At 37.6% G+C, this 12,993-nt stretch overlaps 1 protein-coding gene across 5 annotated transcripts in view; it reads left to right on the top strand.

Annotated features, from left to right (window-relative positions):
- LOC121853481 (polycomb protein Asx-like) overlaps window positions 1–12,993 on the top strand; it is a 31,645-nt gene that overhangs the window by 2,502 nt on the left and 16,150 nt on the right. For 3 of the 5 annotated variants that reach the window (XM_042347658.1, XM_042347650.1, XM_042347626.1), the window contains exons 2-9: window positions 1,211–1,376; window positions 3,779–3,877; window positions 4,406–4,632; window positions 5,008–5,638; window positions 7,845–7,968; window positions 8,981–9,193; window positions 10,001–10,151; window positions 10,744–12,069. In XM_042347658.1, coding sequence (XP_042203592.1) covers window positions 1,211–1,376; window positions 3,779–3,877; window positions 4,406–4,632; window positions 5,008–5,638; window positions 7,845–7,968; window positions 8,981–9,193; window positions 10,001–10,151; window positions 10,744–12,069 — 2,937 coding nt within the window. Of the gene's footprint in view, window positions 1–1,210; window positions 1,377–2,260; window positions 2,671–3,778; window positions 3,878–4,405; window positions 4,633–5,007; window positions 5,639–7,844; window positions 7,969–8,980; window positions 9,194–10,000; window positions 10,152–10,743; window positions 12,070–12,993 lie in introns of those variants that run through there. The other 2 variants (XM_042347635.1, XM_042347643.1) reach the window with 2 other exon arrangements.

The following is a 12,993-nucleotide window of genomic DNA, read 5'->3' as shown; positions in this document are numbered from 1 at the left end:
ATGGTATCTAGTAGAAATAAACTTTCAACAACTTTCTTGTGTTACTATATATATATATTACTGGTTAAATCATCTTTGTGTTTATCATTGTTTATACACTTGAACTGTCTGTGTTTAAAATGATCTTATATGTACTTGAATGATGACTTTACTGAATCTCTATCAGTCTTTGTTATTTGTAAGAAGTGTGTTGTCCAGTGAGACACTACTGAATATGGAAGGTTTCCTACAGTACTACAGTTTACTCCTGTACTTACACTGACCCATTGGGGGATGACTCTCACTGAGCCCCAAAGGAGATCCATTAGCCATGATTAAGAAACCTACCGTATCCAAATTAGCCTGCATATAGGCCGGGCCGTGTAGAAATATTTGGTTCTTAGACGCTACAGTGCCACTCAAAACATCGGTCGTTGGATCAGTTTTTTCAGCCTCCAGAAAATGAAATTACACACCTCATGAAGATTGTGAACCTCATCTAATTTCACCTGATGATTAAACACACTAATGCTAACCTAACATAATCTAACTTAACCTAACCCCCCAATTTAATGCCATGGTGCTTAATCAGGTGAAATAAGTGGGGGTTTCTACTCTTCATGATATAAAAAATTACATTTGTGTTTCCCACAGATGTGAATTTTCTTTTTACATATTTGATTTCTAAAATGCGTTCAGAAAAAGTCTATTACGTATAAAATGAAAATTGTTAGATTGTATTTTGCTGATAATCAGTATCCCAGTTCTGTGATGGTTGTACAGTAGTTAAAACTGTAGTACAGTGTAACATGTTGCCAAATACTTTCAAGAGGCAAAGATGTGATGAAATGTTTTGCAATGGAATAATTTGAAGAAAAAAAACATGCCATTTGATATAGTTTAAAAGTAGTACAGTATCCTGTACAGGCACATTTAGGCCCACTGTACTATTTTTAAATGGTAAAACTTTTAAAATATTAAAATATTTATATATACTGTTTACAGTATATATGGGATGGGGTCAAATACCCATGTCCAAATACAAATATTGATACAAATATGATAATCCAAATCCAAATTTTCAAGTTTGAAAATCCTCAAATACGGAGCTTCAAATACAAATACGTACGTACCAAAATTTCCGAGTATCGGTAATTTAAATTCCAAATATTCCATGGGTGGTTTGGCCTCTCAGATTTATTTCTTATTTTTCTGGACTTTGTGTTATCAGATAGCAAGAACAATGGCACGAGTATCGAAGAAGGTACTAGACAAGAGAGAGAAACTGAACAAACGCCGGAAAATGATGGTAGAACGACGAAAACAAACGCATGAGAGGAGGGAGGGCCACGCTGCCTCCACCTCCTCCCCATCACCACCATCAACACCAACTACACGTGACTTGGCAAAGGCCTAATTTATATCTTTTCAACATTGATACAAGTGGGAAAGACAAAAGTCCCTCACACACATACAACACCATATATCATATACAATGCACTACACATCAAGAAACACAAAATACAATCTTTGATGCTCTTTGTCTTAAAAAAAACATTTTCTGCAAGTTATGAAGCTTTAAATCACTATAACTTCACCAAATTTTGTTTGATTTTTCTTGTTTTGATTTATCCTTAATACTTTACACCAAGTCTTTTATGTTTTTTTTTTTTTATCAAGGTGGTGATTAATTTTAGTTTTAGTAATAATTTTTGGTTGAGTGGGAAACAAGAAGTAATTCATATATTATTCAGTCCAATAATATAATACATAGGCCAGTAAAAACCATATCATATAGCTTATACAAAAAAAATATCACAGTCCATAGTTTGTTATTGTTACTGACCTGTAAACAGTTGAAATTGGTCATATATTGCCAAAGAAATCAAAACAAGAATAGGTCAAGCAAAAACAGCATTTAATAATCTAAAGGACCTTAAAATAGACATTAACTTCAATTTGAGAAAGAAGCTGCTGAAAGGATATATAATTGACGAGGACTGTTGTATGGGTCAGGAGCTTGGACACTCAGCAGACACCAGAAAGAGGTTAGAGGCCTTCAAAATGTGGTGCTATAGTTGTATGTTAAAGATAAGTCACACTGACAGGAAAACAAATGAAGAAGTACTGAGGTTAACAAAAACTTCAAGAGAAATACAATACAGTACTTAAAATTTACAGAAAAAAAAAGAGATACTTTGGTCATATAATAATTGGGGCTGGGGGGATAATAACAGAAATATTAATGGACAAAGTTGGGGGTAGGAGAGCCAGGGGAAGGTAGTGACGGGTGGGTGAATGAAATTAAAAACTGGCTCTCCAAAGAGATGTAAAACCTTAGAGGATTGATAAAAACAGCCCAAAAATGTTTTAATGGTGGATGTAACTGTGGTTCTCAACTCTCAGATATGAGGACGGTTCTCTGATTTATTGATATACACTGTACAGGGTATCGCCAAATTTTAACGGTATTATTTTTATATATATTCTTTATCTTTACATATAATTAATTGAAAATTTGTCACCATATGGTAAAAACATACACTATACAGTATACAGTACTATACAATACTGTATTTAGGACAAAAAATTGACTCCTCGCTTTATTTTAGATGTACTGTACCTTCACCTGTGGCAACCCTAACACCATACGTGAATCAACTACAGTTCAAATACAACATACATCACCAGGTTTGGACAAGAATTATACACAGGCAAACTTCTGAGTAGGAGAGCTCTAAGCCAAGACAGAGTTGCCAACTTGAATTTTTAAACAAGTTACTGTACCAGTTTATAATATTAAGATTGATTCATCATTGTTTTAGCTAAAGGGCTGATATAGTCTTCAATTTACATTAGATTATTATTGCATTTGAACTGTATTTGAAACAAATACAAGCATAAGATACAGATACAAATAAATATGCTCAACTTCTAACATTATCAAATACTGTACAAGCACAGTATATATGTATATATATATATATATATATATATATATATATATATATATATATATATATATATATATATATATATATATATATATATATATATATATATATATATATATATATATATATATATATATACAGATACTGATTTTACAGTACTGTACTGTATTTTCAAATACAAATATGTATTTGGCCCCATTTCTGGTGTTGACTTATTATATTGATGGACTTTATATATATATATATATATGGAAGATGAGTTTTCCTGAATGTTTTAGTGTTGATTCCCAATTTTTATTAGTTTCACCAAGCTTAAGGAGTTTTGTATACAATACAGTATATCTTTTATATAATTAAGTAATGCTAACCAGTTTGTCTTCCCCTGAAAGTTTTCCAATTAACTGGTCCTTAGAAAATTCCTCAGTAGATTCAGGGGCCATCAGATGCCAGGTAGTTAACCCTTGATAATGATGATGATATTAAAGCTTGTCTTTTGTTTCTCAAAGGCACCAGTTCTAAAGAATTCTCTAGCACTCGAAACGCTACACTAATTAAGGATCCCCCCCCCCCCCCAATATCTACAAAAATGGAGTGCAGAAACGTGAAAATTCTACTGATGATGACCACCATTCATCCTTATGATGGCCATCATCAGTTAAAGTTAACTTTAGGGATGGCCGCCATCATCTGTGGAAGTTTCGTGTTCTTTATGATCCATTTTTTGTGCATGTGTGGGGTGATGGGAATTCTTAGATGCCAGTTAAATGTTAAATAATTGATACACTTGTTACTACCTTTCCCCACAACAATTCAAGTTTGATTGATTTCTTATTTTTGCCCCATAGGTAAAGTCTTTGCAAAGTGTGGTGGGTGGACAAGCAAGGTCAGTCAATGTGGCCTTATGGAGACGCTAGCAGTGCCTGTCTCGGAGCCGCCGCCTCACGGTATGTCTACACCCTCTGTTGTGTGTCTGTTGAAAACATTTTCCAGAATTAAATATTACCTAAATAATGTTTACTTTTATTTGGAAAGATTATCTGATTGGGTTTGCACTCATAATAATAGCACAAAAAGATCTCACTTTAATGTGATTGCTTTTTTTTTTATGATCTTTCCCTAAAATATGATACAGTACTTATGTCATGATTGCAAAATACTTTTATGATATGAAAGTAAATTGCTGTACCTATACCTCTACTGTAAAACAAAAAGGTTCATTTTTATTTACCTCCCAGTAAGTTACCCAGGATTACTGATGCTGTATCTAACTTTATATTATCTAGTAATAAATGTTTGTACAGTCCAGAATTGTGCAGCTGTTCACTTCTTGAATTATATTCTGGTCTTCTGGTACACATCCCCACGGTGAAAGAGGTGCAGTCAAATCTCAATTAAATTATTATACAGTATTATTATAGAAATGTGTACACACCAGGTGAACTAGAAATTGAGTGTTGTTAATTGATCACCAGGCGAGGACGCAGAGACAGACCAGATGGGAGACGTGCCTGTGGACACCTCAGTTGGTGGTAGTGGAGGTGAGGATGTGTGCCAGACGGTGGGCAGCATGGATGACAACCGCCCACCACTCACAAACAGTATCGGCCAACTGCTGGAACTGCCACCTCACGTGGATGATGCTACTGCTGCTGTACCCCCAGAGCCCCCTGATCTCTCCCCTGGAATGGCTGCACATAAGGTATTTACAGTACATCAAGGTCCACACAAGGCTGACTTACACAATATCTATACAGTATTGGTGATAATTCAGACTAGAAAGATATGTAGTTGTAATTATAGATTTGCAGTATAAAGACAATAGTTTTTTAATGTTTGAATTTATAATAAGAAGAATTATGACAGTACAGTACAGTACAGTGATTGTATCAGATGCAGTATACCTGTATGTTATGGTGACACTTTAATGGTCAGCCACATTTTCTTACTTCTTCATATTGTTGTTGTTGTTGTTGTTGTTTTTTTTTTTTTTTTTCAAAAATTACTCTTTTTTGTCTTACTTCCTTCTTGCATTTCTTTTTGTGTATGATGGCTGAAGTATGAACCATTGTTGTAGGTAAATGGTGCTGTTGTACGTCGTGTGTCTTACCCCGGAGCGGCCGGCAAGCACGCCCTGCGACAACAGGCTCGTAGAAGAAGAAGGAACACCTCTATTGCTGCCGGCAACTCTCCTCCAATCACCCGTGTCACCATGAAGACGGTTGCAGCCACATCTCCCAACCCTGCTTCTCAGTCTGCCCAGCCTCTTGCCACCACGACCTCCACATATACCACCACTACCACTACTGTTACTGCTGTTGCCACCACTGTCACCACCACAATTACCACCATTCCTACTACAACCACTACAGCCACTACCACAATCGCCTCTGTCTCCCCACCACTGCTCCACACCTCCGTCAAATCTCCTACCAGCACACTGGCCACCACACCATCCCCACCCATGTGTAGGACAGGTAACAAGATGACCCATTCTCCCAGTCAGTTTTCTGGAACAAGATTAAGCAGTAAAGCTTGCTCATCCAGCAACCTCCATCCCGTATTGGGTACAAGGGTGAGCTCTCGCATAGCTAACAACGTAGCTGCTGCTACGAGTGGAGCCCACCAACACAACCTTAGCTCATCTGTGCTGATGGGTCTGTCTCAATCTGGTGCTTATTCCAACACACTCTCCTCAGGCTCTCAGGGTGAGTCGTACTTCAACTTTCTTGAAAAAGTATGTTTCAATATTTTCCTTTAAAAAAATTTCTCCATCTCCCATTGTTTAGTCAATATCTTGAGAATGATAAGGTAGACTCCTTTATCTTTTAAGTAGATAAGTTCAATGTTTTATATACAACATCCAGAGTTATATGTTTCACTGTTGTTCCCTAGTCATACCATCATGTTTTATGTACAGTACAAGCAGACCCCATTTTATGAGGATTTGTTTTACAAAAATTTGCAGAAAAAAAAATCACATTTTGGTTAACAAGCAAAAACTCCACATTAACAAAAAAAAATAGAAAAATAATATATGGTAAACACTTGTAATGCCATTTTTTACTACTAGTATACCTGTACTTTCCTCACTTGGGTTATTTCATTGGCATATTTACCAACATATTAGTTGCACCACCATGGAAGATACACTCTTAACTAAACAATAAACAGAAATAGATATTTGCAGTGGCGGCCATATATTACAAGGCCACTGCTTCAAATATCGTTTCCTAATACATTAACAGTTTCTTTGCTATACAGTACCAGTAATGTATATGTCGCTAACAAATATAGGATGAATTTTTCATTATACTGTATGAGGACATAAATTTTTTCACTTTAGGTTGTCTGCATCATTCACTGTTTTATACTAAGTCGCTGTGTACCTGAATATGATACATATAAATATTGTTAAAAGTACATAATAGCTATAATGTACAAATAACTGTAATAAGTAAAAAAAAAAAGTGCCTTACAAGTGTTAAGTTTGTACCACACCAAAATACATCAGTTACCTTTCACACGACTGAATGTTTGTGCCCTTATTATGTGTAAGTAACCACAGAATTTGCAGAAAAGTTATTTCAGTCACTAGTGTGCCTTGTGAATAAAAAAAATACAGTACAGTAATATAAAGATATAAGATAAAGAGTGTAGGGGTATATTATGTGTGGGGGGAATATCGAGTTGAGAAATCACCATAACACAAACGCTTGTTAGCTGTGAGAAGGCTGTGCACATGCCATTGTTACATTAGAGACCATAGAGGTTGTAGAAATGTTATTTCAATGCTCTAAGGCAATGTAGAATAAAGAAAATGAACTATAAAATAAGAAAATTTAGAAGTGAGAAGTGAATTCTGTGTAGGATAGATGGGAGGTTAGGTTTATGGGTGGCCGGACAACTGCCTTTCCATTCAACCCATTAACATGGCAGTATGCAGTTTCACCATAATTCTCTTATTATTTACGTTCATTTGGTGCTGGTTTAATAAAATTATAGTAATATAATCAATTTTCCTGGGGAAAATCCCGCACCCAACCCCAGATGGTTTATATCTTTGCATTAAATTCTTGGTGCCTTGTTCACAAAGCACGAACAGCTGACTGTCCTTGCTTTCCCTCTCAGTATTGCCAGTGCTCTCCTCTCATGCACCTCTGCTGTTGCTGCTGAAGATGGTTGGTGCTTACCACAACAGCTGTATTCAACACATTGTAAATAACAATATACGAGTGTATTTATCAGCACTCCATGAATAGTTTTGTATTGTATTATGCATCTGCCTATTCTCTGGTTTATTCATTAATCAGTTGTCTAAGCGTACAAGTAGCAAATTCAAGCCATCATGTATCACTCAAAGATAAATAATTATATCAAATACTACTATACAGTACATTTTGTTATAATGACCCCATTGTAAACTGATTTACTGAGCTTTCAAGGTGTATTGGAGTACAGTACTGTACGAATTGGGATGCATATATCCCTAATTACATTAATTCTTATGGGGGAAAATTCGTCACTATAAAACATTTCACTGTAAGTTGCTCTTTTCTGGAACACATCACTGACGTAGAATGAGGACCCCAGTACCAGTGTCATTAAACTGGACGTCTTTGTTCATTTTGGTCAGGGGTTCATGAGATTATAGTTGTAAAAACTCACATTATAAGACACAATGAACACATGTAAATACTGTTTATATCTATCAATAGCATCTGTTTTGTATCGTCCAAACAGTATAATGGGAGTCTGGGATATTGTGGGTCGATTTATGAAAATTTGATTTACGTAGATTTTTCAGGGATATAACTCGTAAATTGGGTCTGCCTGTACATAAAACATTCAGCGTAAAATGTGTTGTGGTTTCAGAGTTATTCCCTGGTAATTCTATTTATGTTTTGTGTACAGCTTCCAGAGTGGTGCGTGTTCCGGTCTCTCAGTCGTCTCCTTCTGCACGTGATGCTTCGTCCCCCTCAATGACCACTATGCAGACATATCTTGCCGCTATCCCAGGCTTCAAGCCTAGAAAAAGGTATTTATATATTTTGTATTGAACTATGTTGAGTAGGTAATGTTTTGATTTTTATTACTTTGCATACTCTCTTGTGAATACAGTCAGTTCTGCTATAACGCGATAGTTGTGTTCTTGTAAAATAACGTGTTATAGAAAATCGCGTAATAGAAATAACAGGGTTTATGGAGAAAATAGGGTTAGGTGCAGATTACTGGAAATCAAAAAAATTTAGTAGTTAGCCTAACACAAAGGATAGCACAGTCTAAATAAATGTTACATTCATATCTAATAATGAAGTCATACAGTAAATGTAACACTTTACCTTGAAAAAATATGAATGTAACTTGATGGGGGAGAAGGGTGATTTTGAGGTTGATAACATCGAGCTTCTCTTCAAGTGTTATATCCTTTCTTTTACGATCATCACCGGGAATTCGATCACCAGAATGCTTCTTGGAGATATTCTTCTTTACCATATTCACAGTTAATACCACAAAATTGGAGAAATAGTAAGCAAAAAACGCGTTACAGCAAACAAGCGTTCGCGTTATACAAATATCGTTCCTCTATTAATAAATCGCGTTCGAGCAAATTCGCGTTATCAAAACACCCGTTATAGCAGAAATCACTGTATGTAAGTGTGTTGATTACACGTAGTCCTCGCTAGACATGAAAAGTACTTTCCGAAAAAAAGTCTCGTGCTGTGCATATTTGTGCGAAACAAATTTAAGAAAGCCATGGAAAATCGTTTAAAGGCTAAGAGATGTGTGTTGGAGAGAGAGAACTAGTGATAGCAGGGTGTGGATCACAACTATAAAGTAGCATTAGAACTCCAAGTTCTACTACAGTACATAAATGCCATTTGCCAGTCTAGGCTGTCACCGGCCGGGTGATTGTCTTCTTTCATTATTAACCCTTTAATAATTTATTTAATGAAACATTAAAAATGTTTATTCTGCTCTAGGAAATGAAAATTGTATATTAGTGGTAAATATTTATATGTTATTGATTGTATTATGGTTGACTGCAGGTCTCAGCGTAAATTGTCAGCAGCAGCACAGTTGGCCCAGACCAAGGAAGGCAATGTTGACCTGGAGACTCCCGACTCCATCCTGGCTGGTGTCAACTTGAGAGCAATCCTCAATAAACACACCTTTGCCACCCTCCCACCTGCATACCAACACAGACTGATACAACTGTTGCCTCTGGTGGACCAGGCTGTTGGCCCTGACGATGCCCTGAAGTGAGTCTTTATCTATATGTGTCAGTTACCTTTATGAATACATTGTACTGTATCAATTTTCACTCACTCTCTTAACAACCCTTACTCATATAGAATATGAATCTTGCCATTGTCTACTATCTGCAAATTTTTTTAAAGATAGATACAAGAAATAAACCTTGATAATATTTTATGGGCTAAGAAAGTTACAAATTCCAGGAGATACATAGTTTAGGACCATGAAATATTATATAATAGGATGGCCATAAATTATATACTGTATATGAGCTATTGTAAAATTTAATAACCTTAAAATTATTACAGATAGAACACACCAATCTTATTATACTTAACGAACAATTCCAATTTTTTTCGTATGCTAATAGACTTCCATGTGTGTTCTGTCTATATTATTTTTGAGGTTACAAAGTTTTGAAATATGTCATATACTTTATGGACACATCATATTTTCTTTGCTTCCTCTTTACCACACTTGTCATAGGTAATGGGAGGGGGGGTTATTGTTATGGGACATTTACAGTATTACCAGGGTTGGTATAGTACTGGAGAGATGATAGACGTGTTTAGTTGTTTAAGTTAGGTTAATACAATTTAATTATGTTTGGAGTGATAAGTCATTTAGTATCTGAATGAACACATCACTAGTGGGATACTGGCAGGTGTGAAAAACTTTAGCTTATATGTATTTTTACTGCCTTATTACTTCTTTATCTGCTAATTATCTATAATTGACATCCTCAACTCAACTGTATATCTTGTTTTTTCAAGATGGGTTTTATTAATATGGTTTTTTTTTTTGCTCAACAGACTTGTCCCCCAGGGTCTAAATAATGAGTTTTTTGGGCGTGCTTGTGAGTCGTGGCGGTGTCGTCTGGGAGAGGGAGAGTTTACCCATGATAATCAAGTAAAACTAAAAGTTGAGGCTGAGAAGGAACGCACAAAATTGGACCCCTGGAAGGTATCGTATAGAAAGAGACAGAATAAACCCAGTTATTTTGTTTGTCCTTTATAGAACTACATTTTGGCAGTGATCAATTTATCAGAGTGATATTAGGTATTGTACTGAACTTGGTTAGGAACATTCACTGTGTACATAAGCTCTTTTTCATCTTTCTGTGAGTAGGTGGTTATTGATGTTGTCCTGATGTTATTTTTTTTATATTATCCACATTTTGCTACATGTGGAAGGTTACTTATTATGTGTTCCTCTGTTGGGGTGTATTTCTACCCAACTTAAGCTTGTAAACACAATTAAACTTGAATACAGTATCTAGCATACAGCACTGATATTTGGTGCAGTGACTAAATCCTCAGACATACTGATTCTCTCACACTTGTCCAATGAATGAAAATTTAGAAAGAATAGGTAAACTAATCTTCCCACAACTCTTTAAGCCTTGTTCTGTATTTAGGTTTTAAAACCATGCAGAAAGGAAAAAAAGTTTCCTAAGAGTTAGTTCTTCAATGTTGCATCAAATCTTGATAATTTTTACTTTTAATGTTTATATTGCAGTAGTGTAATTTATGAATGCTGATATTTATCTGGACAGGTTGCTCATTTTGAGCCATTATGGGGCGTGAAGCAGCCGTGGTGCGGCACAGATGGTGGAGAAGGCAGCGTGAGCAGCCCCTCATCACCCTCTGGGGACACGTATCCCGCCTCCCCTCCAGACTTGTCTCGTGCCTCTCCTGCCTATACCTCCAGCTTTTCTCCGGCTCATATGCAACAGCTGACCAAGGTCATTCAACACATTGCCAACCGTGACCAACGGCGAGCTGAGAGAAGAGCTGCCAAAAGAGCTCTTAGAGAAAAGAAAATTGCAGAGGAGCTCGCTAGTTTCTCTTCCGACGTAAAAAATTCTTCATCGTTGACTCTGAGTTCTTCGTCAGTTCACTCTTGCTCATCGTACGTACCCCCGTGTCTATCGCCGGGACTTCCGAGTTCGTCGTCAGCGGTCCCCTGCTTGTCGACAGTGTTCCCTCGTTCATCATCACCAGTGCTCTCATGTTCATCTTCTGTACTGCCGTGTTCGTCCTCAGTACAACCCTGCACATCGTCAGTGCTCCCTAGTTCTTTATGTGTTGTTCCTTCGTCCTTGTCTGTGACTCCCAGTTCCTTGTCAGTAATTCCCAACAGGAGTAACATAAATACAGTGAACAGTGGCAGCCATACAGTGTTCCCAATCAGTGACAAGTTGCCACTTCCTTCTCAAATTATGTCTGTAGATCCAAGTGGATTTACAAAAGATGGACTGAAGAGGAAAGAGTCCCTCCCAGTTCCTACATCTGTTCCCACCAAAAAAATATGTGTGTCAAGTTCAGAATTATCAAACTATTTTGTTGCAAAGCACAGCACTACGCCACACTCTGCTCAGAGACTGATGGGCCACGTTGGTACTCTCAGTGATATTCCCCGTTCACGAGTGACAATTACTCCTGTGGTGGGAACAGTGCGTGCTGTGGCTTCTAGTGGTTCAAAGGTGCTCAGTCCCCCAGTTATATCTCAGGCAAAAACCGGGGGTTCCGGCAAGCCTGCTGCTATGGTAGTGGTCAACTCCTTGTCTCAGTCCTCAAGTGGTCAATTACCAACATCTCCGGCTTCAAGAACTTCTCCGTTGGTGAGAGTTTCTCCTGCACCATCTCCCTCACGGCTCTCTCCCGTGGTGCAGGTTCTCTCACCTTCGCTGCCGTTGGCACCGTCTCCCAGCCCCCCTGTCACCAGAACAGTAATGGTGGCTGGCCACGCCCGACCAGTGGAAGTCTCTTCGTGCGTGACATCCATTGGTCAGGGTCCACGGGTCATCACGCAGACGTTACCTTCCTCGTCTGTCACCAGTGTAGCCTCCAAAATTAAAACTGTTAGGACTCTACCTCAGGTAAGTATTATAATTTTTTTGTTTTTTTTGTTGCTTCTATGCATATATTGCTCTACCTTATAATATCACAACTTGTTATGCTATGCTCATTTCTCTTGTGCAGTATGATTACAGTATCTGTCTATCTTTACTTCCCCTCTATTTCTCTCCTTTCATCTTTTCTCTTCTCTGCCAAGGTAAAAGGAAATAACTTTTGGTTACATTTTCCATACATTATAGAGTCTTCTTTTTCTGTAAGTAATTATTCCACTTGTTGGTATAAGACATCGTTCGTGGACGGTTGGTTACATTATACAGTATATAAAACAGTAGCAACTCCTCTTGCTTTGTCATAAAATGATCAGGAAATGAAATGATGATATTCATTTTACAAATCCGTAATATATTAATCCATAAATAACTGAGAAGGATTCCCTAGTCTGCCCCAATACATGCAAGAATGAAACTCAAGGAACATGACACGCCCATTGGAGGTAGCTGCTGCCCAAACACCTAATTGCCACTGATGATGGCTGCTGTCCCTACAGCTAACTTCTACTGATCATGGCTACCACCCTGACAGCTAACTTCCACTGATCATGGCCACTGTCCCTGCAGCTAACTTCCACTGATCATGGCCACCATCCCTACAGCTAACTTCCACTGATCATGGCCACTGTTCCTACAGCTAACTCCCTCTGATGATGGCTACCACCCTCACAGCTAACTTCCACTGATGATGGCCACCACCCTTACAGCTAACTTCCACTGATGATAGCCACCACCCTTGCAGCTAACTTCCACTGATGATGGCCACCACCCTTACAGCTAACTTCCACTGATGATGGCCACTGTCCCTACAGCTAACTTCCACTGATGATGGCTACCACCCTCACAGCTAACTCCCTCTGATGATGGCTACCACCCTCACAGCTAACTTCCACT

This window comes from Homarus americanus, unplaced genomic scaffold, assembly GCF_018991925.1.
Source record: "Homarus americanus isolate GMGI-L3 unplaced genomic scaffold, GMGI_Hamer_2.0 scaffold50564, whole genome shotgun sequence".
In the NCBI taxonomy this organism is placed as follows: Eukaryota; Metazoa; Arthropoda; class Malacostraca; order Decapoda; family Nephropidae; genus Homarus; species Homarus americanus.
This window is presented reverse-complemented; position numbering and strand designations above follow the sequence as displayed.